The 27170-nt window shown below is 41.6% G+C and overlaps 1 protein-coding gene across 2 annotated transcripts in view; it reads right to left on the minus strand.

Moving 5' to 3' along the window:
- The window catches only part of LOC134568828 (protein SSUH2 homolog), a 40054-nt gene extending 13432 nt beyond the window's left edge, over positions 1 to 26622 (minus strand). Inside the window, exons 1-5 of one of the 2 annotated variants that reach the window (XM_063427512.1) lie at positions 26535 to 26622; positions 4421 to 4494; positions 3122 to 3310; positions 2272 to 2353; positions 1598 to 1727 (exon numbers count right to left, since the gene is read on the minus strand). In XM_063427512.1, coding sequence (XP_063283582.1) covers positions 1598 to 1727; positions 2272 to 2353; positions 3122 to 3310; positions 4421 to 4490 — 471 coding nt within the window. In that variant the 5' untranslated portion in view covers positions 4491 to 4494; positions 26535 to 26622. Of the gene's footprint in view, positions 1 to 1597; positions 1728 to 2271; positions 2354 to 3121; positions 3311 to 4420; positions 4495 to 9650; positions 9731 to 26534 lie in introns of those variants that run through there. The other variant, XM_063427513.1, reaches the window with a different exon arrangement.
- Positions 26623 to 27170: the final 548 nt, after the last annotated feature.

The raw sequence follows: 27170 nt of genomic DNA on the forward strand, positions 1-27170 counted from the left end.
CCTCTTCCTACAACTAGGTCTGAACAACCCACCGGGATATGGAGAAATATCCCGGTGGGCTGCAGAGCAGGTGATTTAATCAGGGGCCCTCCAGCCCTTTAAGAGTGCTCCGGACTTGGCCCCTGTCTTCCTGCCTGCTGGGAGGAAGTGAGGGGAGATCACTTCCTCCCAAATAACAGAGTGCCGCTGGGGAGGAGGAGACACATATGGAAGTGGAGGAGAATGAGGATGCACACACAGGAGGAGGAGAGGGACTGAGGTAGCTAAATTCCTCAGACTCGCATCGAACCTCACCCATCCAGCTCCCACTGGACACCAGGGAAGCCACCCTTCTGTAAAAGTAAGGACACAGGAGGGTGGCTAAACCATGTAAATTGATATTGGTGTGTATGCGTGTCTGGCTGTGTTTCTGTCAGTGAGTGTATGCATGTCTGGCTGTGTTTCTGTCAGTGAGTGTATGCATGTATCTATACATTTGACAATGCATACATCCCATCATTCCAGTACCAACACTGCACACAAATACACTACTATATTCCAACACCGCACATGAATAGACCCTTGCATTCCAAGACACTGCACACAAATACACCATTGCATGTGTACCCGTGTGTGTGTATATATCTTAGTGTGTACACATCTGTGTCAGTGTGTATTTCTGTGTGTGGATGTGCCAGTGGTTTTATCTGTGTTTGTGTATGTATGTGTCTGTGTGTCTACATGCCAGTCTGTCAGTGTGTGCATGTATAAGTGCGTTAATGTAGGTCATGCATCCCAGCAAACATGCAAACACAAAAAGTAAAGTATATAGAAACACACCCCTTCACTCAAATACCAACACTACACCCTACATGCACACACATACTCTATACAACAACATGCTCACATTCAAATGCACAAACACTGCCCACAAATACAGCCCTACAAGAATGGCCAAATATGGCATAGCATCGTGGGAATTGTACAACAGATGAGGATCTATCTTTTCTCCCCTCTTGCGCTAGAGGGGAGGCCCAGAACAATGTCTTGCACCAGGGCCATCTCTACATTAGTTCTGCCACTGTGTTGAGGTGGAGGGTGTGTTTGCAAGCCAGGGAGTGGAAGTGTGTGGGAGGAGGTGGGGCAGGATTCAGGGGATTCTAGAATCAATAAAGGTAGGGCTTCCTTCATTCTCTGTATTGGCTGAGCTCCTACTCAGGACTCTTCGTATTAAGGTGATTTCTCTGGATTTGTATTTGACCTCATTTCTGGTACTCGCCATTTAGAGTCAGTCCACTGGTCCTTGATGTTTATCCGGACTCCTGGCTTGTACTCTTACTTTCTATATACTTTTAGTTCTGCTTTAAAAAGAGGGGGTGGTTGGACACACCCTGCAAAGTCCCCAAACAGCTTCAAAACACTTTTAGAATAAACAAAATCATAGAAGAATACAATCCCCTGAGCCACTTGCAATTAAGGAGTTGGAAACATTATTTCCTGAAAATAAAAGTATGTCTGTCTGTTTATGTGAGCTTTCCTGTATAGCACATGTATGTATAGACTTTACAGTGGTGGAAGGAGGAACAAAGAAAAATCAATAAATAACCACACACTATACCCGATATGTATTAAAAGGCTTGAGTGCCTGCATTTCCATCTCTTGGACTGGACTAGTGCCATAACAGCATTCTCCATTGGCATACTCCATTAAAGCTTCTTTTGCATCCTCATTTGTGATACACGGGACTCTAAAATAAAAAAAATAAAAATAAAAAAAATACGTGTAAACAAACAATTCTTTTAAAAAACGAAGATTATACGCACGCATGAAAAGCCCAATTGTTCATTTCCCCGACACAGACTGAAAGTTTGTTCTGCGGGTAGGGTGGGGGAGTGAATGAGGAGAGCTTGCAAAGGCAGTTTTTGCAAGCTGGTTTTAGATCTAGCACCTAATGAAAGTAAAAGTCGCAAAAAAAATACATGCATTTGGGTGGGGGTGGGAGGAATATACTAAATTGTAAAAAGTAAAAAAAAAAAAATTATATATAATATAAATATTATTTGATTTGGAGGGTTCCTTTAACCTGAAATAAGACTCACATGTATCCAAACCTGGACTACTGATATGAATATTCTTCCTCCTCCTTATGTGGCCTGCAAGGTGCATGCGCGCTAACACGCACACACACATCAGGATTTTGCATGTGTGTATTTATTACAAGCTTATAAGATTACCACAATTTACTAATGGGCTGGTACAGAACTGGGTAAGAGAGTAATATAGTAGCTTACTGCCAGTTAGACTGTCCAGGAGCAGGTGCTGGAATAGGGCCAAGTCCCATTTCTGGAGGAGGAGGCGGCAAGAATTTCCCACCTGAAAAGTAAAAAAAAAAAAAAAAAAAAAAAAAAAGAAAGAAATTAAATATGATCAACAGTGAACAATTAACGTACTCTCAGTGACAAAGATTGTGCGCAAAAATTTTTTCACTTTTTTTCCCTTCCATTCACTCACTTTGCATTTTGTTAACTGAGAAAAATAAAGCATTCATAGTTTACCGATTGTTTTTCACACCCGCTTAAAATCATTGCACAGTAGTGTGTATTATACAACAGAAGTCAGAGAAAATACCAATTTACCCTGAAAATAACAAGCACACACATTGAAGTCATTTTCAGTCCTATTAGGCAATAAGCATTAACGGAAGGAATTCTAGATTTTAAGTTGGTAACGGGTTTAAAGTTATTTCAAGGGTGAGGCTTTGTGTTTTTGAACAGTACCAAACAGAGCTGATGGCCAGTTTTATTAAGGTGCATTAGCAGAAATATTAGAACATTTAAAAAAAAAAAAAAATGCAAAGCAGGAGTATAAAACAGAAAGTTTGTTTACAGATTGCTGCTCAAACAAAAGTTAAAGGACGCAATGTTTAGCATTTTCCCCAAAACAAGCACCAGTTTTTGTCTTAACAACACCCACCCCCTATTGTCTTTTAAAATCTTATTTTTTTGTCTAAATGTAGCAATTTAGACTACACTCTGGTGAAACAGACTTTAGCAACACCTTGGCTTAGACACATTTGAATTATTTTATAGGTTTATTATTCTGTACCAGAGTTTACCAAAAGAAACCATGGTAATTACTTACCGTCACCCCCTGTGGCAATTCCTTCATATCCAGGTACAGTACCCATGAAGTTTGTAGGAGCACCTGCAGGGAAGCCCTGAGGAGCAGGATATGTAGCATTGTTGACTTGAGGGTAATATACTGGAGCCATTGCAGGGTTCATATTACCAGGTGGAATGGGCGGTTGGCCAAAAACAGGATTAGGATTCACTGAAGGAAAAAATAATAAGTTTAATTGGTCATTGATCCAGCTTTAAAAAGACAGCAACAATTCCTAGACATTAACAATGTATATTTACTGGATAAATCCCATTATGTACCAGACACTGTCTATTCAGGAGACTCTAGAAATGTGTTTTAGACTGAACACAATCATAAGTGAAGTCCAGCGCATGTCATTAAAATAGCGAATTATAAAACAAAATCTGAACAGTGGAGCATAAATTACCCAATAATACTGAAAAGAGAAGTTTCTCACAGGTACACCATAGAAAACCAAACAGTGTAAATCTGTGTGGATATATAAATATGCAGTGATTTCCAAAAGCAAACTTATAATATACAGTCAAAAACACCAGCTCTAAAGTAGTGTAGCACAATTATCTGACAAAAATCAGTACAGGTTGGAGGTAACTGCATCACTAAGCTAGGAAAAAAATTAGATGAAAATCGATTTTTAAGTTAAACACTATCCAACCATTTTGCACGTTATTTTCTGAAACAAACCAGCTAGTATTTGTAATATTGTACTTTAGGTCTTACCTTTTCAGTATACTTTTTTTTAGATTTTAAGATTCTTAGTACCACCATAATTATGATCATCAAAATGATGTCCACCTTTTCTATGTAGATATTAAGATCTAGAGATTACACTTCTTCTGGAAGCATTAGCGGACTGCTCTCAGCCAATCAGTGACTCCCCATTCACTAAACTGGCTTGAAAAAAAAAGGTATGTTTCTTTGCAAGCCAGTTTAGTGAATTGGTTAGTCACCAATTGGCTGAAAGTCAGCTGACCGATCTCATCCAATCAGCAGCACCCCTGCCCGGCGGATTTCCGCACTTCATGAATCTGAAAATTCATAAGCTGATGTCGCCAGGGGAGTAGTGGACATCACCAATGGAGGCAACTTTCAAGAAACATTTAACCCCTTGAGGTGAGAGTGCCTCCTGGCACCATAACAACTTATTTTAGCTTAAGTAATTTTGGTAGCTGGAGCTTTCCCATGAAATTTGTTGTAAGCCAAACGGGAGAAGAGAATAAGTAAAATATAGCAGGGATGGATGTGGGCAGGAAACAAGCAAAAATAAATAAATCATACCAGGATTCATCATTGGATACCCTGGCTGGATTGGCTGGCCAGGAGGGGGTCCATAATTTGGAATGTCCATAGCTCTGAAAGAAAAGAAAAAAAAATAGAATAAAGTTAACGTCACAGAATACCATTTATATAGAATTCTTAGAAACCCCAACAGGATTATTGATTTGGCAGGAATTCTTACATTTGGCTGAAAACACGTTTCTTGCGGCTGTCAGAACAGCCACTATAGCATAGTTACTTACAACCTATTTTCAAAGGTGTTCCCGTTTGGTATGATCACGCACAGTTTGTTTAACATTCTTGGTCTAGAGTTTCCCTTTAAAGCCAAAACAAAAAGCTGGAATTATAGGCAACTTGCAGACTTTTTCAGTTTGGCTCTTTAATGAATTGTTCGGAATTTATCAGAAAACATTTTTAATTAAAGGAGTCAAGTACCATTCTATGATTTTCCAGTGGTTTTGCCTTTGGATTCTGTCGGGTGCTGCTCCCTGCTACAGGAGAGCTGATGAGGTGCCTGCTTAGGAGCTTCTGTAAGCTCTGAGCCTGCAGTGCAGGCTAGTTCATTGGCTGGGAGCACAAGCTGATCACTCTCAGCCAATGGCCAAAGCGCCGCCAAGCTTAGGTCAGACAGAGAACTTTCGGTTCTCCTGTAGCTATAATGGAGGAAGGGAGCAATACACGCTGGGCCACAAGTAAGAAGTAAAGCCGTTGAAAACCAAACTATTTACAATGGGAGTGAAAAATCAATATCAGGAAAATTTATGGAAATTAAGGCAGCCCAATATGTTCAGGATATTGATGAAAAAAAATAAATAAACACACCACATACATTTTTTATATTTTTCTTTTAACGAAAACCAGTTCTAAGGTTCTGTACAAAGTCAAGGTATTGATTGTATACATTAGATAAATAGCACTCTAGTTGATTGGATCTTCCTGAAGAGCACCATGCAGCATGGGTTGGGGGAAGGGAGGTTACCAATACAGCAATTAAACCTTTGATTCCTGTAAAAGAAGGTTACAGCCCCCATGAAGAGAAAGCCTTGTAACCAAAATATCCTGTTTATTATTGTAGCCTCTTCCTCACTTCACTGTAAAAAAAAAGGTTTATAAATCCGTTTTCTAAACAAGGTTGCACATTCCCTCCAACTCAGATTTAGTCATTTGCATGCTAGAATACTCATGCCATTTAATGGATATTCTGAACTGCAAGACACACAAGTACAATTATCTTTCTTAAAGAGGCAGTAACGCCTTTTGGTAAACATGTTTCTTATGTAGCATGCTTGGTAATACACTGCAATGTTTTGTGGCATTGTACACAGATTGGCAGAAAATCAAAACCTCTAATAGTCAAAAATATGGTGGCCAGATTAGCCATTGTTTCCTGGACATGCATCCCTAAGGTCTGCATTTTTGATGGTTTGTGTATGAAAGGTGTTGTTCTAGAGTACATGGAATTAGTATGCTCAGGGGAAGAAACCAGTTACATAAATCAGACAAAATACCAATAAGAAGAGCTTTAATTTACCAATGTCCCACAAGAAAGCATTTTTACCCATGTGCTGCTTTCAGCATAACATATATATAATTTACGAACAAGCAGAGAAAAAAAACGAAAAACCAAACAAAAAAAAAACACACCAACAACACTGTAGCTCTTGCAACATAAGAAAAACAACTCATTAAATGACTAGTTTGCAACACTTTTCACTATCTCTAACAGGACATACAGCACTGACAGTGATGTTACCAGTACCTTTGTTTCCAGATTAATCAGCAACCTCTACAACATAGAAAGAAATCCACTTCTTATTGGAGACTGGGAGGATGACAACCAAAGGAATTTAAACAAGGTCTTTGTTACCTGTTGAGTTTACTCCCCATGTAATTGGAATCCAAGCCAAACCAGATTTTTATCAGATCCCACACGTCCACAACAGGGAAGAAAAAAAAAAAATCCCACCCTCTACAGGAAATTACATCTATAATCCTTATTATCCAGTCTCTTTACAATGAGCCACTGCCCAAAGTTACAGGAACTACAGACATAGTTAAAGAACATCTGCAGTGCACCATATAATATCAGATACAATACACACACACACACACACCATTCAGCCCATCTTATCTGCCTAATTTTCTAAATACTTTCATTAGTCCCTGGCCTTATTTTACATTTCAAATAGCCTTATGCTTAAACTCCCTCAGTCTATGCATCCACTACCCTCTCAGTAAAGTAATACTTGACATTTTTAAACCTTTGCCCCTCTAATTTTCGACTAGGTCCTCTTGTTGTGGTTGTTTTTCTTCTTTTAAATATAGTCTCCCCCTTTATGATGTGGATTCCCTTTGTGTATTTAAATGTTTCCATCATATTCCGCCAGTTTTGTCTTTCCTATAAGCCAGAGGTTCCCAACCCATGGTTGGGATCCAGAATACACAGGATGAAGATCCATCAGGTGGCTAATGCACTTAGGGCCACCTGATGGACATCTGCCACGAGGCGTAAAGATCAGGATAATGTTCAGCGCTGATAAGAAACAGGGAATATTACAGCAAGGCAGCACACCTTAAAAAGGGGAATCCCCTCTGGACCCCTTAGAATACAATGGAGGAAAAAGGAAGGAATAAGGGTGCGCCTAAAACAAGTGGAAATAACAAATAATATAAAAGTAGTTTTAGCAGCAATAACAAACGTCCGAAAAATGTCCAAATATAATATAAAAAATTGGAATAACAACAGGTACCTATTAGTCTATCCTAATGTGCAAATGGTGGTCCTAGTAGTCCATCAGAAGGGTATTTAGCGTCCGAATGTATATTTGTAGTTTGGAGATAAATATGCGGGAAGAACGGAAGAGAGAAAAACTCCAATGGTGTAGTATAAAAACAAAATATGGATATTCTGTAAATAACAGTGGAACTACTCACAATATTCAGAGCTTAAATCCAGCTCTGGTATGGATAGCGTGAAGTGGAATAATCCCCATTCAAGGATATGTGGTGCTCCTCTTTGGTCCTTTGGTGAAAAGATGGAGTAGTCCAACTTCATCAAGTAGAAACATATTTTATGACTGCAACCTTATGACTGCAACCTTTGCAAGCCCTCCCTTTTTACGGGGCAATAACCAATCCAAGGAGTCACATGGGGAAGTCTCAATCTGTGTCCGTGGTGCCCACACCTGGTTTGAGGACTAAGCAGCAATGGCGAGAAGGCAGGCACTCAAGTAGAGTATCCTGGCCACTTCCCTCCATTTCTTTATCCAATGATAACAATTCAGATTTCTCAAATAAATCTGTAATTTTATAAATTTTAGAAATGAGCCTCAAATTAGGACACCACCATAGCAGGACTTGACATATTTGCTTGGACTATAGGAGCCAAGTAAAAAAAGTTGGCAGACAGGTTTTTTTGGATTGCTTTTTAAACCGGTTTCATTTTCATAGATAAAAATACAGTTCTCGTGCGCCATATAGCGATGCGGGGCTGGAGTGACGTCATATTCAAGCTCCTGGCATCTCTGCAAGGCATGCAAGGGAACGGAGCAAGAAGAGCTCATGGTTTCCACCTGTCTACATTCTCTCTGGGTCGGCCAGCCCTCACCAGGCTCCCTGGGCCGGCCGCCTACACTGAATAGTAACAGGCTGACAAGTTCCAGATGCCATGAAACAAATTCCTATGCGCCATGGCTACCTGGGAATTTGTCAAGCCCTGCTCTATAGACATAAAGAACTTCAGCAAGCTGAAGTGCTTTATGGGTGTGGAGTGGTCATTTTAAAAATTACCACCCTGATTTTCAGCGCTGGGGCTCTTCTGCTGCAGCCATCTACTCTGCCTTTGAAGACGTCTGCACGCCTGCAATCTCCAATCTATTATTTCTCATAGAGAAGCAATGGATTGATAGTACACATGCATGGATGGATTTACAGTTTTACTCAATCTGGAGAAGAAAACACCTCTGGTGACTGTCAAAACTAAACAGCAATGTTTTGCAATGCCAGGTTAAAATGTCCAGCCTATTGCACTCCGACAGCTTCATTGAAATTAAATGGTCTGGGTATAATTGCCAAGATGAAAACATAGCGGACTTGAATGGTTTTCTTAGTTTGGCCTAAATATTGTAATTTGGATTTAATTCCAGAAAATCTGGGGTTTACAGAATGGAAGACTTACTGACAATTCACACTTCAGAGAATATCCCTGCCAGGAATGGACAGGTTGGACAATGAGCACCATTTGTCACACTGCTCCCAGCATTTTGAGAAAAAGAAAAACAGGGGACAACATCTGGACTATTGGCAGCATAACCACTACATTGAGCTGTAGTAGTTTTACATTGCTTAGAGTCCCCCTTTAACATCCCTTCCCCCAGGAGTTCTCACATTACACTCAGGGAGATTAGCAAACTCAAGATCTTTGCAGATACAGACTGTATGTCTGAACTAAATCTACAACCACTCCCAATATTGTGTATAGTAAGGTCATGTTTAAGAATTGGTTCAAATTGGTGCTAATCCTTCACATGTGAATCTTGACTTAAGTGGTAACAGAAAGCTAGAAGCAAGCTCTAGATTTTTTTCCCAGATTGTGACTTCAGCAATGAACATTAACCCCTTAATGACTACAACCTGATCCCTAAAGACTCTGTGCTAGCATAGGATGTCCTGCTTATTTGGATTTTGTGAGCATATTGTGTGGATTGGACAAATTAACAATATGGATCTCCTAGAAAAAGAGATTTTAAAATAAAAAAGGGACAGTCTTAAAATGTTACACGCCAATGTTTTACATCAATTAGATGAAGTTGCCTGGGTGCCTATAGTGTTCCTTTAAAGGGCGATATAGAGCCCAATCTTTCCAGAAGTTGTTCAATTAAGAAGTTCAATGCCAAGTCATTTTAAAATTGGGTTTTACTGAAGGAAAAAAACAAAAAAAAAAAAAAACTCTCTCTCTCTCGCTTGAGCTCTGAAACATAAGGTCAAGTAAACCTCCAATTCAGCTACATCAATACCCATAACACAAACATATTATTTCGAGCTCAATCAACTCAACATTCTACAAAAATATATAAAACACTTCACTGCAAGCAATGTTACAGTTATCACGAGATCTAAGGGCTGACAAGAACACCAGAAAGTGTCCTTATAAACGCACACATGCATAATGATACAACATTTAAATAAGTAGCAACAAACAATAATATCCCATGTTGTATATTATACTTACTAGTTTAGCGGGTCTCCAAAGGAGTCAGTCTGGTAGGGGGCTCTATGTAGCTTTCAATGATGGCAGACTCTAACTCTCCCCCACCCCTACATGACATCACGGATATATAGAGTTAGACCGCAGGCACACACACCAGGGCGTGGTTTATCAAATCATGTTTGTAGCATCGAGGTTTATTCACTAATGTGTGAATCCCTGTGGATTTAAAATTTTCAGACTCAAATACCTGAAACTGAAACATGGCTGACTGTGAAAATGTGTTTTGAAACCACTTGAAATTCCCACAAACTAACAATTTTGTGAATAGGTCTGCAAGACAATTATCAGAAATTGGTGTTTATTTACTAAACTGTGAATTGGTGCTGAGTCAGAGTCTTGCTTGTTGTAGGTGGATGGCACTGAGAGAAATTACGTATAAATTATTAGCCATTTTCCATCTTTGTCTTTTTCATATGATCACATGTAAAAAACAAAACAAAACAAAAACTACAAAGGAACTGAAGAAAAGCAGCACTGTCTCTGCCCCACCCCTTCCCTGAAAAAAAAAAGTGTTTCATAAAAGATAGAATCCTTATGAAATACTCATTTCGACTGTGTTGAAATTTGACAATGAATTGTATGTATCTCTCCTCCAGCTGACTCTCTTCGACATAAGAGTCAGCCCTGACAGTTGTCACTGAAATTGGCTCTGTCTGCCAAGCTGAACAGTACAGCAGTGACGCCGGCTTCTGGCGCTGAAGCGGCAGGAATTGAGGATGAGCAGCGCAATAGAGACAGCGGCGCCTGGAAGGGACAGGTTCAGGTTAGCAATCTCACCGTTACCTGCTCCTTCCGGCTCCCGGACCCACTAGCAGCGATGTTTCCAGACGGTGACAGTGCCACTTTAAGGAAAAACCTCACCAGTTAATACCCTTAAGAGGATATCAAATATATTCACTGTTTAGTTATAGTCTGTTATATTAGGAAGCACAGTTATACAAAGTTTGTGTCTTTTATATATAAAATTAGTATGTGTATTCATTATTACGTAGAAAAAGGAACGCAACTGTTTTCACACCAACATTTTGTTGCATTTTCCTGTTCACTTAATTCCCAACAGTTTTGTTGTGTGATTTTAAATAGTGGAGCTGTCAATGTATAGAAAAAGAGACGTAAAAGTGCACCTCTTTCTAAAATAATTTTTGCCACTGTCAGAGTGGCGGTTTCTGTGATAGGTAAGCTGCTTTCACAATCTTCATTTTTGCTTAACGACTAAAAAAAATCCTTCAGAGCAGAATTCTGCCGCACTGTGTATGCTATATGTAGTGTGAACATAGATGTATTTGCTCTGAGATTTTTGGGGGCATTCATCCAGAGAAAAAAGATGGAAGTCGCAGTGATCACATTTGTATATTTTGGAGCTACGACTAGACTCCCCAAAAAGCGTCCATAAAGCACTGCTATGCTGGAATTTATGGGATAAGCTCAGCACTGCCATACAGAGCTGGTGCAAGAGTTTATTTGCACTCACCACGCATACACAGCAGGTCCCCAATGATCCTATAAGAGGAACATTGAAATGGACCAACGCAGCTCCCTCAATGACATCACGAGAGGCAAGCAGTGCAGAGTCAGTCTTGATGGTTGAAAAAAGTAAAAAAAAAATGTATTTATTTTTTAAACCATTTGTATTGCCGTTGAGGGACTTTAATCTATCTAGGGACACTATTGTACAGTATTCAGAATACACATTTATAGTCCTAACGCCATAGTGTTCCTTAAAAAGTATTGAGAATTTTCGTTTGTATTCTTTAAATTAAAACTGTACTTTATGCATAAATGCAATCACTGACACACACACACATGCAAATTCAATCACTGACGCCTGCACACATTCACTCACAATAGGTGATCCATGCAATACATATATAGTCCCACTAGATAGAGTGGCGATCCAGACAAGCAGTAAAGCCGTTGCAGGGGCCCCCTTAAGAAGTACCCTAGACCAGGGATAGGCAACCTTCGGCTCTCCAGATGTTGTGGACTACATCCCCCATAATGCTCTTACACACATAATGCTGGCAAAGCATCATGGGAGGTGTAGTCCAAAACATCTGGAGAGCCGAAGGTTCCCCACCCCTGCCCAAGACGACCATCCAGTTGGCCTACAGGAAGCCCTGGCCCATCTGCCATAGAAAGGGAAGGGAGCACCATGTTTCACAAAGTCACTTTCTGGTCTCACTGTAAAAGCACAAGTACAGAACCTTCAAATGTGAAAGACTCTTATCTCTATTATTTTACTTCTACTGATTTTGTGTATATTTATAACGCGTTATATATAAAATGCTTTTAAAAAAGAATGGATAATATACAGGTTGTCATTTTAAAGGATGGAGTCAAGGAAGACAAAAAAATGTTACAGAATTATTCACTAGTGTGAAAATTCGAAGTGGAGAAAACATTCTGGAAGTCAGCTATGCTTTCAGTTTGGCTACCCTGGCCTTAAATGACAAATTCCCCTGTAATTCTCTCTTTAGTAAAACATCTGTGACTTGTGCATGCGCACAATTGTACAGCAAAAATTTGCATTTGATATACCACTGAGGGCGGGGATATGCTCCTACATGGTATATTAATATCCATTGCTATTTAAGATTTTAGGGTCAGCTATTTACAGTTTGTCTGTCGTGCATTAATAACTGAGCTGCTAGCCTTTAAATAGCAATGTTTTGATTGCTGATTATGTTGGCCACTTCTTTATAAATGTAACTATAATCCTAATTTAGGTCTGTCAGCAATTTATTCATGTAATATTAATCGTGTGTGCTTATAAAATGTAGTGCTGCAGTATCATGGACATTGATGGACATTTAGGTAATCGACACACATAAAATACTTGTCTTTTAGATTTATTTTCTTGTGCCATGCATTGTACAGAAAATCTGCAACTTGATAAAAAAAAAAAACACAAAACATAAAACACTACAAAATTCTGGAGTGAAAATAGCAGCGCCATTTCTCATACATAACCCCTTCAGCTTCTCCCTGAGCTGGGGGATAAACTATGTACTTGTCCAGCAAGAGTTAATGGCATAAGAATAGAACTTATAAACCTAAACTAGATGCTCCTGACTAATTTTAATTTGAGTCAGAGAGGGATCTATATGCAGTTACCAGAAGACTCATTAAATACAGGTATTTATTGATTGAGTTATTTTAAAGCATTATCTACATTATTACACACACTATTAAAAAGGGAAGTAATTTCACTCCTATGGTTTCCCTTTAAATAAAATAAATTTTTTTGTACCCTGGTAAGATTGTTAAATTTTTTCTTTCAGTTGCCCTTGTAGTCAGAGGCAGGGCTGAACTGGTAAAAAATTTGACCTGGGCTTTTTTTAATCACAGCGACCCACTAAGAAGGGGCCGGGGCAAGAGGGTGGGTTTTGTTATCACCATTGACAAGCTCGCCCCCTCTCAAAAGTGAGCAAGTTGGTTCAATGCTCTTTCAGGGCAGACAATGCCAGAGCTCTGCTGAAGAGCTCTAACATGAGAAAAAAGGCCCTGTATTTGTTCTGCACAGTGCAAGCAAATTTAATAACATGCTTGCACTGTGTTTCCTTGCAACTTGTCTCTGGTATCTCTATAAATAGGATTCCAGGAGACAAAAGGGCCAGGAAAGAATATTATGCATGTGTTTGGAGCCTGCTTGTGGGATTGCGTGTGTGCAGAGGGAGCTGATTGTGGTGTGGTATTGTGTGATAAGATTGGTTTTAGTCATTTTGTGTTTGTGGTGTAATGTAATGCATGTGTGGATAGGGGCTGGATAATGTGAGTGAAGGGTGCAGTGGGTTTGTGAAGGGCACAATGGATGTTTGTGAGGAGCGTAGTGTGTGTGGGGGGGGTAAAGTGTGTGTGAGAGGGGTGCAGTGTGTGATGGATGCTGTGAGTGTAAAGGGGTGAAATGTTTGTGAGAGAGGGTGCTGTTAGTGTGAGAGAGGGAGTTGTGCGTGTGAGTGTGTATGTGTGTGTGAGAGGGAGCTGTGTGTGTGAGGGTGATATATGTGAGAGTGCTGTGTGTGTATGAGGATAATGTGTGTGTGTGTGTGAGAGCGCTGTTTGTGTGTGGGGAGGGTGATGTGTGTGAGAGTGCTGTGTGTGAGAGTACTGTGTGTGAGGGTGATGTATGTGAGGGTAATGTGTGTGTGAGGGTAATGTGCTGTGAGAGAGTGTTGTGTGTGAGGGTGATGTGTGTAAGAGTGCTGTGTGTGAGGGTGATGTGTGTGATGATGATGTATGTGAGTGCTGTGAATGGGTGATGTGTTTGAGAGTGATGTGTGTGAGGGTGATGTGTGTGAGAGTGCTGTGTGTGTGAGAGTGCTGTCTGTGTGAGAGTGCTCTGTGTGTGTTTGTGAGAGAGTGTTGTGTGTGAGGCATTGTATCCCACCTCCCTTCTTACCTTTAGCCTGGGAGGGGGGGCCGTGCTGCTGCCATCCCTGGTGGTGCTAGTGGTGAGTGAACTCTAGCCTGTGGAGCTAGAGTTCACTTTCATGAGAATGGGGCGTTGCCATGGCAACGCTCTGGATCTCGCAAGGGGCACCCGGCGGAGCTGCGAGAATGAGCTCCGCCGGGTCTGTGCAAGGAAGGGAGGTCTTTGCTCTCCCCACCGGCCTGTCATGGACTACTGCAGGGCCAGCGCTCAGATAGCGTTGGCCCTGCATGAACTGGCAGGGCCCCTGCCGGCCTCGACAGATGGCCATCGCAGCCCACCGGGCATTTGCACAAAGTGCCCGATAGCCAGTCTGGGCCTGGTCAGAGGGGTATCATTAGAAAACCAGTAAATAAAATATAGAGATATAAAATGTCACTAGTGAGTAGTAAATAGAGCATGCAAACACATTACCAATAAAAAAAAAATAATAATAAATACAATTTATCGATATTAGATAATTGTCTACATTTGTTCCTTTGAATAACTATTGAAAGGCAATTTCACCCAAGGAACTGGAATTCTGATGATACTTTTGGATAATGGCTACTTGCCATAAAGGAGCATCTTAAAAAAGGCACATACAAGAAGCCCTGCAACCTTGGATGAAGTGCTGTCTAGCAACATAATTAATTCAGACGCAATGAAACCTTGATCTGTGACTTATTAATCAATGTCCTTCTTTCCAGTTATGCCTCAAACTTTAGCCACACTGTTGATGCATGTTAAGCAATCACGTGGAATAACAGTTTTGTTGTTATTTGTGTGTTAAATAATTTTAATGGGCAACTCCTTCACAACATTCCATGCTTCCAGTATGGTAACACAGAAACGAGAAAGAGAAGGCTTAGAACCAGTCACTCACCAATTATACCCTTTCCTCATCTTCTATAACTGCTTCAAGGTGGGAGGGATCATCAAATAATTCAATGGCAATGATCTAGAACAGTGGTTCCCAACCTGTGGTACGAGTACCAACAGAGGTACAATCCAGTTCCCCCAGAGGTACGCAAAAATAACCAAAACGATAATGGCAGTTCTACTGGAGAGCTGGTCACTTTCTCCCGCGCAGGAGGCTGAAGAAGGGGGGCTGGAAGACCGGGTGAAGCACAGCCCCCTATAACACAACAGTTCCAGCCAGCAGAAGCCATCCTCCTGCACCCAAAAGGTAGGAAACTGGAATATGGCTAAAATGTCCTCTATGTGTGTTTTTGTGTCTGTATCTCTGTGCGTTTTATTGTTTGTATGTCTGTCTGTATCCTGGGGCAAAGAAAAATGTATATATTTGAAATAACAGCAACTTTATTAATTACAAACATTTTGCTAATATGAGGGGTACAATTTATGGAATTCGGCTGCCAAGGGGTACACAAGTAAAATAAGGTTGGGAACCACTGGTCTAGAACAGTGATTTCTAACCCAGTCTTAAAGATACCCCAAAGGTCCAGATTTCGTCAGCTTTCCCACAGTATGTTGGTATTTTCTGGAATCTTGATATGCTTTGCTGTATGGATTGGGAACACTGGACTAGAGTAGTGATTTTCTACCCTATTCTCGTGGAACCATAATATTGATTTCCAAGCTGGATATTTCTAAACTTGGAATGTTGAAGATCTTTCATGGGCGGTATAGAAACCAGTGGTCTAGGACGTGAGTACAACTATCCATACAGCATTTATTACAGCTCTCTGTCTGCTCCTTCACATGGGTCTTCACACACAGTGATTGAGGACACCATGTTATGACGTAATAATCTTGTTCTCTCAGTCAGTGCAATCAAAGACGGGTATGCAAATAGTCCACGCTCCCTTTCACATCAGCAAGGCTTCAGATATACCAGAAACCTGTAATAACTGATGCACAATCTAAAAATCATGTGACTATTCAATCCCCATCCCTCCCTGATATCTTATCTGAAAACAATTAAGATATATGTAAATACCTTTTGGTTAGACAAACAATAGGAAGGAGGGGAGCAATGTTTGTCCTGTTTATCTTGAATGTTTTCTAAATATTCTCAGACTTTCTGTTGTATCATAAAGCACTAAGATAAGCTTTTAATAGATTACACTGACAAAGAAAGAAAGATAAGATTTCCAGAAACAAGCAGCAGCTAAGATAGTACACTTTTACTTTTACAGATACAGTTTTATGCATACATTTAATTCAATCTGGACACTGACAGGGTTATTCAATAAACACAAAATTTTAGCAAATTTTAGCATCTGTATGGCAAAACAAAAAATAGCCAAACTGTGACTAGTTGGATATATATAATTTTTAAATCAGCTATTTTTAGCCTCACTTTGCAGATTATGAGTTAATTTGCTAAACACAAGGGTCTAGTAGTAAATAAAGTTGCTAACAAATGTATTGCTGGAACTGCTCTTATTCCTGCATTGTGTTAGTCTCCTGGGAAAACAGTTTCATAACTTCTCTTTTTTATAGAGAACAATATACAGCCTCCATAAATCATGAAGTGGGGTTATTTAACCTCTTAAGGACACATGACGTGTGACATGTCATGATTCCCTTTTATTCCAGTAGTTTGGTCCTTAAGGGGTTAAAGGTACACTATAGTCAACAAAACAACTCAAGCTTAATGTATTTGTTCTGGTGAGTATAATCATTCCCTGCAGGCTTTTGTGCTGTAAACACTGTCTACAGAGAAAAGGTAGTATTCACATTAACCCCTTAAGGACCAAACGTCTGGAATAAAAGGGAATCATGACATGTCACACATGTCATGTGTTCTTAAGGGGTTAAAGCCTAGGGACACATCCAATGGTTTTATATCCATGTGTTTATGCAACAAACTGCTATATTTTAATTTGGAGTTTTAAGGACTTATTTGGACTGTACCTATATCTTATTTGGACTTATTTAGACTGTACCAAATTTATTAATTTATTGTTTGTCAATCTGTGTTATTCAGGCTGTGATTTCTAATCTCATGGAAAGTATAGACCTGAAAATCTTCTCATATGGCTCCACATCTTATATTTTACAGGGAAGACGTTGTGCCAGACAGACATCATTTTTGGCATGCGGAATGTAAACACAAGCCTCATATATAGGAAAGGCTGTAACTTGACCATTATGTTAAGTTTGGGGCAACCATCAAGTGTTTAGTAGAAATATAGGCCCATTTTTCGATGTAATACGTGGAGAGTTCAAAAATGTTATGACGAAAAGGAAAAACATTTACACACAATCGTACCAATTATGTTACATATGTGAAAACATAGCAAAAACACATAGTAATAATCAGGGGCGTATTAGCCGCGAGGCAAACAAGGCATTTGCCTTGGGCGGCATTTTCCAGGGGGCGGCAAAAAACGCCGCCCCCAAATGCCCAGGGCAAATGCCTTGTTAGCCTCGCGCACCGCAGAGTGAGGCTGGGAGCCGGAAGATGACGTCATATTCCGGCTCCGCCTTCCAGCCTCGCTCTGCGGGCGGCGCGCGAGGGAGCTGAGCAGAGAGCTCAGAGGAAGTGCTCCCTCGCCGGCCGCGCCGCCCAACAGCCACTGGACCACCAGGGAAACGGAAGTGCTCCCTCGCAGGCCGCACCGCCCGACCGCCCAGCAGCCACTGGACCACCAGGGAAACACACCTCTGCAGGGGGACCCCCCACCCCCAGCATTCACAAAGGTAAGGAGGCTGGGGGGGTGTTTAAATAAATGTAAAAAATTTTTTTTAATGTGGGTGAGTGTGTGTGTGTGTCTGTTAGTGTGTGTGTGTGTGTGTCTGTGTCTGTTAGTCTGTCTGTTAGTGTGTGTGTCTGTGTCTTTTAGTCTGTCTGTTAGTGTGTGTGTCTGTTAGTCTGTCTGTTAGTGTGTGTGTCTGTGTCTTTTAGTCTGTCAGTGTGTGTGTCTGTGTCTTTTAGTCTGTCAGTGTGTGTGTCTGTGTCTGTTAGTCTGTGTCTGTTAGTGAGAGTGTCTGTTAGTGAGAGTGTCTGTTAGTGTGTGTGTCTGTGTCTGTTAGTCTGTCAGTGTGTGTGTGTGTGTCTGTTAGTCTGTGTCTGTTAGTCTGTGTCTGTTAGTGAGAGTGTCTGTTAGTGTGTGTGTCTGTGTCTGTTAGTCTGTGTGTCTGTGTCTTTTAGTCTGTCTGTTAGTGAGAGTGTCTGTAAGTGAGAGTGTCTGTTAGTGAGAGTGTCTGTTAGTGAGAGTGTATGTTAGTGTGTGTCTGATAGTGTGTCTGATAGTATGTGTGTCTGTTAGTCAATGTGTGTGTGTGTCTGTTAGTGTGTTTCTGTTAGTGTGTGTGTGTCTGACTGTGTGTGTCTGTTAGTGTGTGTGTTTGCCTGTGAGTGTGTGTGTATGTTAGTGAGTGTGTGTGTCTGCTAGTTTGTGTCTGCTAGTGAGTGAGTGTGTGTCTGTTAGTGTGTCTGCTAGTGAGTGAGTGTGTGTCTGTTAGTGTGTCTGTTAGTGAGTGTGTTTGTCTGTTACTGAGTGTGAGTGTGTCTGTTAGTGTGTGTGTGTTTCTGTTAGCTAGTGTATGCGTATCTGTCAGTGAATGTGTGTGTGTGTATTTAGAATGCGGGGCGGGGGGGAAGGGTTGGGTGGGGTGGCACGGGGGGAAGGGTTGGGTGGGGGTGGCGGGTGGGGGGTCCTGCCTAGGGCAGCACAAAACCAGGATACACCACTGGTAATAATAACAAAGTATTTAACCAAGAAAGGTACATTCAGATTCCTCTGGTTTTCAAGTACGTCCTGGGGATGTTACCTCAGCCCAACGTCCAGGGGTTTTTACTGGTAAAGAATATTCAATAAACAGTATAATTATGTGAATATGTATTGCTTATTGAATATACGAGTATATGTATACATTTTGTTTAAGATTCTGTAAGTAATTTTCTAATTTTGCTAATCTTTTTCCTCTCTACTTTATCATATTATATGTATTTGTATTCTGGTAATGTTGAGGTCTAGAGGAATCGAATGTGTCACAATTGTCTTTCTTTTTTTCTATAGATTATTATCAGTGATGTCGCGAACATAAAATTTTCGGTTCGCGAACGGCGAACGCGAACTTCCGCAAACATTCGCGAACCGGCGAACCGGGCGAACCGCCATAGACTTCAATGGGCAGGCGAATTTTAAAACCCACAGGGACTCTTTCTGGCCACATTAGTGATGGAAAAGTTGTTTCAAGGGGACTAACACCTGGACTGTGGCATGCCGGAGGGGGATCCATGGCAAAACTCCCATGGAAAATTACACAGTTGAAGCAGAGTCTGGTTTTAATCCATAAAAGGCAGAAATCACCTAACATTCCTTAATCACAATGGATATGGATTGACACCTGACATATGACATATTGACACCTTGACATATGGATTGACACCTGTCCTCAGAGACCCTGATACACACTGACACAGAGCAGAATAGGGACTGTTCCCCCTACATAGGGTCACTTGGCAGATATGGATTGACACCTATCCTAAGGATCCCTGATACACACTGACACAGAGCAGAATAGGGACTGTTCCTCCTACATAGGGTCACTTGGCAGATATGGATTGACACCTATCCTAATGATCCCTGATACACACTGACACAGAGCAGAATAGGGACTGTTCCCCCTACATAGGGTCACTTGGCAGATATGGATTGACATCTATCCTAAGGATCCCTGATACACACTGACACAGAGCAGAATAGGGACTGTTCCCCCTACATAGGGTCACCTGGCAGATATGGATTGACACCTGTCCTCAGGGACCCTGATACACATTGGGGGGGGGACCTACTGTCCTCCCCCCCACCCCCACCCCTGCCCGGTGGGTGGGGGCCATAAAAATAATGAGGGGGGACCTACTGTCCTCCCTCCCGGCCCCCACCCATGCGCGGTGAGTGGGGGCCATAAATCACAATGGGGGGACCTACTGTCCTCCCCCCGCCCCCACCCCTCCGCGGTGGGTGGGGGCCATAAAAATAATGAGGGGGGGACCTACTGTCCTCCCCCCAGCCCTCCCCCCTGCGGGGTGGGTGGGGGCCATAAAAATAATGAGGGGGCACCTACTGTCCTCTCCCCCGCCCCCACCCCTACGCGGTGGGTGGGGGCCATAAATCACAATGGGGGGGGACCTACTGTCCTCCCCCTGCCCCCACCCCTGCGCGGTGGGTGGGGGCCATAAAAATAATGAGGGGGGACCTACTGTCTTCCCCCCCTGGCCCCCACCCCTGCGCGGTGGGTGGGGGCCATGAAAATATTGAGGGGGGGACCTACTGTCCTCCCCCCGGCCCCCACCCCTGCATGGTGGGTGGGGCCATAAAAATAATGAGGGGGGGACCTACTGTCCTCCCCCCCTGGCCCCCAGCCCTGCACGGTGGGAGCCATAAAAATAATAAGGGGGGGAACCTACTGTCCTCCCTCCCTGGCCCCCACCCCTGAGCGGTGGGTGGGGGCCCTAAAAAAACAATAAGGGGGGGGACCTACTGTCCTCCCCCCAGCCCCAACCCCTGAGTGGTGGGTGGGGGCCCTAAATAAAAATCCCCCCCCAATCAAAGGTGACTAGGGGTCTCCAAGCCCCTAGTCACCCACCCCCCCACCCCAAAAGATGTTACCCCCTACCTACACCTCTCACCCTAAAAAATAGTGAGGTGGGAATAAAATAACTAACCTGTAAAGAAAAATTCAACTTACCATTTCAACTTACCACTTCTTTTTTCTAAAATCTTGACACAGCGTGGGAAAGTTCTTTGGAATTTTCCCACGCTGTGTAAAATGACAAAGAGCACTCTGATTGGTGGGCTTGGAATCTAACCAATCAGAGTGCTCTGTGTCATTTTACACAGCGTGGGAAAGTTATTTAGAATTTTCCCACGCTGTGTAAAATGACAAAGAGCACTCTGATTGGCTTAAACCAGCCAATCAGAGTGTTCTTAGCGTAATTGCAGGGCGCGGCAAGGCTTTATAAGAAGATGGATTTTTTTTTTTTTTGCGCTCGTTTTTTTTTTTTTTAATTGCGTTGGTTCTTATGGCTTTTTATTTTGCCTTTTTGGGGCTGAAAAAAGAAGATTTTAGAAAAAAGAAGACGTCAAATGGTAAGTTGAATTTTTCTTTACAGGTTAGTTATTTTATTCCCCCCTCACTATTTTTTAGGGTGAGGGGGGTAGGTAGGGGGTAACTTCTTTTGGGGTGGGGGGGTGAGTGACTAGGGGCTTGGGGACCTCTAGTCACCTTTGATTGGGGGGGATTTTTATTTAGGGCCCCCACCCACCACTAAGGGGTGGGGGCTGGGGGGGACAGTGGGTCCCCCCCTTATTGTTTTTATTAGGGCCCCCACCCACCGCTCAGGGGTGGGGGCCAGGGGGTGAGGACAGTAGGTCCCCCCTCTCATTATTTTTATGGCCCCCACCCACTGCGCAGGGGTGGGGGCCGGGGGGAGGACAGTAGGTCCCCCCCATTGTGTTTTATGGCCCCCACCCACCGCGTAGGGGTGGGGCCCGGGGGGGAGGACAGTAGGTCCCCCCCTCATAATTTTTATGGCCCCCACTCACCGGGCGGGGGGAGGACAGTAGGTCCCCCCCCCCCCAGTGTGTATCAGGGTTCCTGAGGACAGGTGTCAATCCATATCTGCCAAGTGACCCTATGTAGGGGGAACAGTCCCTATTCTGCGGGGGAGTCTGCGGGGAGTATCTGCAGTCATACAGAGTGTCTGGAGGGAGTATCTGCAGTAACACAGGGTGTCTGGAGGGAGTATATGCAGTAACACAGGGTGTCTGGAGGGAGTATCTGCAGTAACACAGAGTGTCTGGGGGGAGTATCTGCAGTAACACAGAGTGTCTGGAGGGAGTATCTGCAGTAACACAGAGTGTCTGGGGGAGTATCTGCAGTAACACAGAGTGTCTGGAGGGAGTATCTGCAGTAACACAGAGTGTCTGGAGGGAGTATCTGCAGTAACACAGAGTGTCTGGGGGGGAGTATCTGCAGTAATACAGAGTGTCTGGAGGGAGTATCTGCAGTAACACAGAGTGCCTGGAGGGAGTATCTGCAGTAATACAGAGTGTCTGGGGGGAGTATCTGCAGTAACACAGAGTGTCTGGAGGGAGTATCTGCAGTAACACAGAGTGTCTTTGGGGAGTATCTGCGGTAATACAGAGTGTCTGGGGGGAGTATCTGCTTGTAACATTTATATGCACTAGAAATAAATAAATAATAAAATAAAATAAAAATAAAATGAATGCAGCTTCCGAATGAATCTTAAATGGATGCTGTCCAGGAGGTGGGAGGGTCTGCTGCTGATTGGATGGTATGTGTCTGCTGAATGTGAGGTACAGGGTCAAAGTTTACTCAATGATGACGAATAGGGTGCGGACCGAACATCGCATATGTTTGCCCGCCGCCACGAACGCGAACACGCTATGTTCGCCGGGAACTATTCGCCAGCGAACCGTCCGGGACATCACTAATTATTATATCAGGAATTGTTCATTGAGCAGTTTCTACACTGTTTGTTTTTTTTGTTTTTGTTTTTTTTATGTATATGTTTACTACACTACTTTTATTTTCCCTTCAGCTGAACTTAAACCACAAATGTTGCCCAGAGTTTTAAAAGTCCTAATATGCTGCTGCAGATCCAGCCTTCAGTAAGCAACCCTTCTGGAATCCAACTGGATTATTTACTAAGGTGTGGTTTTTGTTGGGAACTTAATGTGAATTTTTAAATTTTAGGCCACAGTATACAAACTGAAAAACATGTCCAAGTTAGCCATCTTTTTACCTCAGTTCTTTCAGCCTATAAATGTGCCGTTCACTTTGAATTCACAATCATTCACACTTTAGTTAATAACCCTGCATCGTTTCCTGGCCTGCATGGGAATCCCGACCACCAGATCTTTCCTTGCAGAGTAACATGGTATTTTGTGTCCAATCACCACAGCGTCACAGCAGCAGTCAATGTAGTTTTGTTACGCTCATTAACATTTTGTCTACTTTAACGTGCTATTCATAATTCCATGTATATTCTTTGTTTGTCTACCTATTGTGCATCCCAGGAGCATTTAGCAATAACGTATAACATAAATCAAAAGCTGCTGTGTCCCTTGCCTCAATGGGTTAATTCTCTGTTTTGGATTACAGTTTCTCTATTGTGAAAATTGTGTACATAGCACAAACACATTCTTTTCTTTTAGGCATAGATTAATCAAATTTGATAAACTATATCGCCATTTCCTCTCTTTTGTGCCCAACTATCTTCTGTCTCACTTTCTTTTCCTCATTTCACTTCTTCTCTGTCTGCAGATATTTATGCACTATATGTCTCAGGATCCGGGCAGGGGCAACCATGGAAGAGAATATATTCTCAGAATTAATTCATGTTTTTGAGTGGTTGTTCAAGTTATTCTTGTTGACCTACATCTCCCAGACTTCTGTATCAGCCAGTGGAATGTTAGATATTTCAATTTTCAAGTAACCTATTGTAGCTCATTTGCTCTAAATGGTGGTTGTTCATAGAAACTACTACGTTGCAATGTCATCATTCCACACTTATACACAGGGAGGGGCTGGAAACGTTTGGCCTGGGGGCAAGTACAAATGAATGGCCTTTCTTTGGGCAGGAAATCCACAGATCTCAGTTTGTTTATGCTTTCTCATTTGCGCAATATTGATAGATTTCACAGATAGAGTTGCAAGATGTGCTGTCAAGTTTGTGCTATCATCCTACAGGCCTGCACAACATGACGAAACATATACACAGATCTCTGCATGCAAAACAGATGTTTGTCACTTACCCTATTGTCACTAGTGACACTTGTGATCACTGGCAAACACCTCCAGGCACATCATACACACTCAGCAGACTGGTCAGTCTCAGATAATGCAATCCACCAGGAAATATCCTAGCTCAGGCCTTGAGAGCATTGAGAGCACAGGCCACCAGCCCAAACACAAACCCACACAATTCTAGGCTAGTAAAGGTCCTTCAAATTTCCTGCCAACTGCCTTAGTCTGGTAGAAATGTGCAAACAGATATTCTATGACTATTCTAATTTTCATAAAAATGGTTCAAGGCTGATACCTGCAACATTCTTGCCAGGGGAAGGTTTGCACCAGTGCTCTTTGTTTATTAGTTCTGCCACTGGGCATAGGGAAGAACCCAGCAAGAAAAGCAGTCTTGGCCAAGATAAAAAATGAAAGGTGTATAGATATAATAATAATAACTGAGCCATTGTTGGCAAGGAGGGAAGAAGAGAAAACAGAAATAGTAGAGATGAACTAAAGGGTTGAGGAGACTAGCAAAACGTTGTAGGATGCAAAAAGTGACTTTAGAATTGATAAATGTGTTTATACATAGTTACACCCCATACAAATATCACACTACACTCAAATTGCACGCATACTCACTGACACACCACATAAATATACATCACATTCACACACTGACACATCACAGAAATATGGCCCACATTCACACACTGACACATCACATAAATACATCCCACATTTACACACTGCACATCACATAAATTCAGCCCACATTCACACACTGACACATCACAGAAATATGGCCCATATTCACACACTGACACATCACAAAAATATAGCCCACATTCAGACACTGACACATCGCATAAATACATCCCACATTCACACACTGCACATCACATAAATACATCCCACATTCACACACTGACACATCACAGAAATGCAGCCCACATTCACACACTGACACATCACAGGAATATGGCCCACATTCACACACTGACACATCACAGGAATATGGCCCACATTCACACACTGACACATCACAGAAATACAATTTACACATTGACACATCACAGAAATAAAATGTAGACACTAACATTCCAAATATATATACTTTTCAAAACTAAGACATCCTAACAAACCCCTAGTTACTTTTAATCAACAGAATAATGTTGTTGTGAAGCTCCATCATATACACCATGTAGACAAGTGCCCCTTTGCCAAAATAAAAAATGTGAAACACAAATAAAAAATAAAAAACACACTTAAATTTCAAATTATATAATCTCATCTTTAAACACAAGGCTTAAATAATTTTTTTTTTTAAAAAGTATTAAAAAAAGTATTATTAAAACAAAATATTATGTTTCTTTATGTTTAAGCCTTATGGTCAAAGATTTGAAGTTAGATACTTCGTTATTTGCACTTCACTTTTTTATTTTTGGTATTTGGTCTGTGGTTGGGTTTTGTTGCATTTAACCTTTGGCAGACCTCCCCTCCATCCCTCTTCCACCTCCCCCCCCCCCCCCCCCCTTCTTCCGCATAGTTTATAAACTCCTCTCTACAATATTATGATCATTTCCCTCTTCGTTTTCTCTCTAGTTTTTCTGCTGATGCATGTATTGCCTGCAGTTTGTTACTGTTTATTTTAAAAAGTATTTCTTTCTGATGATCAGGGAAAAAAGATAAACAATCTCCCCAGATGGTGGAAAGTCCTGTGGCTAGATTACTAACAGATCAGACACACTCTTTTCACGTGACACCCATCCTCCATTCTCTGCACTGGCTGCCTGTAAAACGTGGAATACACCACTGAACTGTATTTGTTGAGTTTGTAGAATATGCAACCAAAGCTCTGGGTGCTTAAAGGAGCTCTTGGTCCAGTATAACAGGGGTTCTCAACCCAGTCCTCAAGTACCCCCTACCAGTCCAGAATTTTGGGATTACCCTGTTGTGTCCTCTAAAATGTTTTTGTTCTTTTTTTTCTTTCTAAAAACACCTTAGACACAACTGGGTAATCCCTAAATCCTGGACTGTTAGGGGGTACTTGAGGACCGGGTTAGGAACCACTGCAGTATATCATTTATAATTTCTCTCTGATCAGCAAATCAGTCGTTTTATTTTTCCCTCTAAATTTTTACAAGACTTGGAGCTCTCATCTCAGCACAATCAAGTGGAAAACACCTAAACTTTCAGTTTAATAACTAAAGTGAGAATTCCCATTAAATTGAAAATGAATTGCAAATGTACAGCCAAACTTCCCAAAATTAACACAGAAAACACAGGGAGTTTTTTTTTTTTTTTCTAAATCATTCATCTAAATTACACTTTGAGTTTAATTATCAACCCTCTAACTTTTTTATTCAGAACTAAAAGCTTTAAAAATAAAAAAAAAAGCGTAAACTAGCGGAAAAGTACTTTATAAACTGTATAAATGCAATTTGGTACTATCTAAAAAAATTGTCAGGACTGGGCATCCCGCCCTGATGCACACACTGGAACACCCACTAATCTAAACCAGCCTCAGCAAGTAAGACTATCAGCACATGCACATCTCATGGCTTTCAGTAGGATAAATTAAGAATACTCTTCAAATATTAGAGAAATGAAGAATTATACAACAGCGAATAGATGTATTGCAAGGTATTATTCAACCCACACATACAAAAGTAGCAGAATAAAGACATTAAAATGCACTGTACCTAAAGACGCTCACTTTGTTGAGCTGAAAGCTTTCTCTTTAATTCAAGGAATGTGAGTGTTAATTGTCAGACAGGTCCTGCTACAAGTCCGAGCTGTGAGTGAGTGTGGGGGAGGACTCTATTCTGCCTCTATAGTTCCCAAAGAGGAATGCTGTACTTGGGGGCTGGAGTAGAAGAGGGAGGCAAACATCCCTTTCAGTCTTTTTATTGTCATTCATGCATTACACCACGTGGCCCTCTCTGTAATACATACGTTTATATTGGAGATCTGAAAGCTTTCAGGCGTTACTCATCCACCATAAATTGAAACATTTTTTTATTTATTAATACGGAGCATAAAAATTAAAACAGGAGCGAACAGAGTTAGTGAAGCTGTCATATTGTCATTTTTATATTCCTACTGTTTTGTTTTGAGCTTTCCTTCCCTGTTATTTTGTACTATTGATGCACTTCACTGATCAGCCACAGCATTAAAACCACCAGTCTAATATAGTGTAGGTTTCCCTTGTGCTGCCAAGATGGCTCTGATGCATTGAGGCATTAACTCTTCAAGTTCTCTGAACAAATCCTGTGGTAACTGTCACCAAGACTTTAGCAGCAGATACTACAAGCTGCAAGTTGGGGCCTCCGTGAATC

Source organism: Pelobates fuscus, chromosome 7 (genome assembly GCF_036172605.1).
Source record: "Pelobates fuscus isolate aPelFus1 chromosome 7, aPelFus1.pri, whole genome shotgun sequence".
Lineage (NCBI taxonomy): Eukaryota > Metazoa > Chordata > Amphibia > Anura > Pelobatidae > Pelobates > Pelobates fuscus.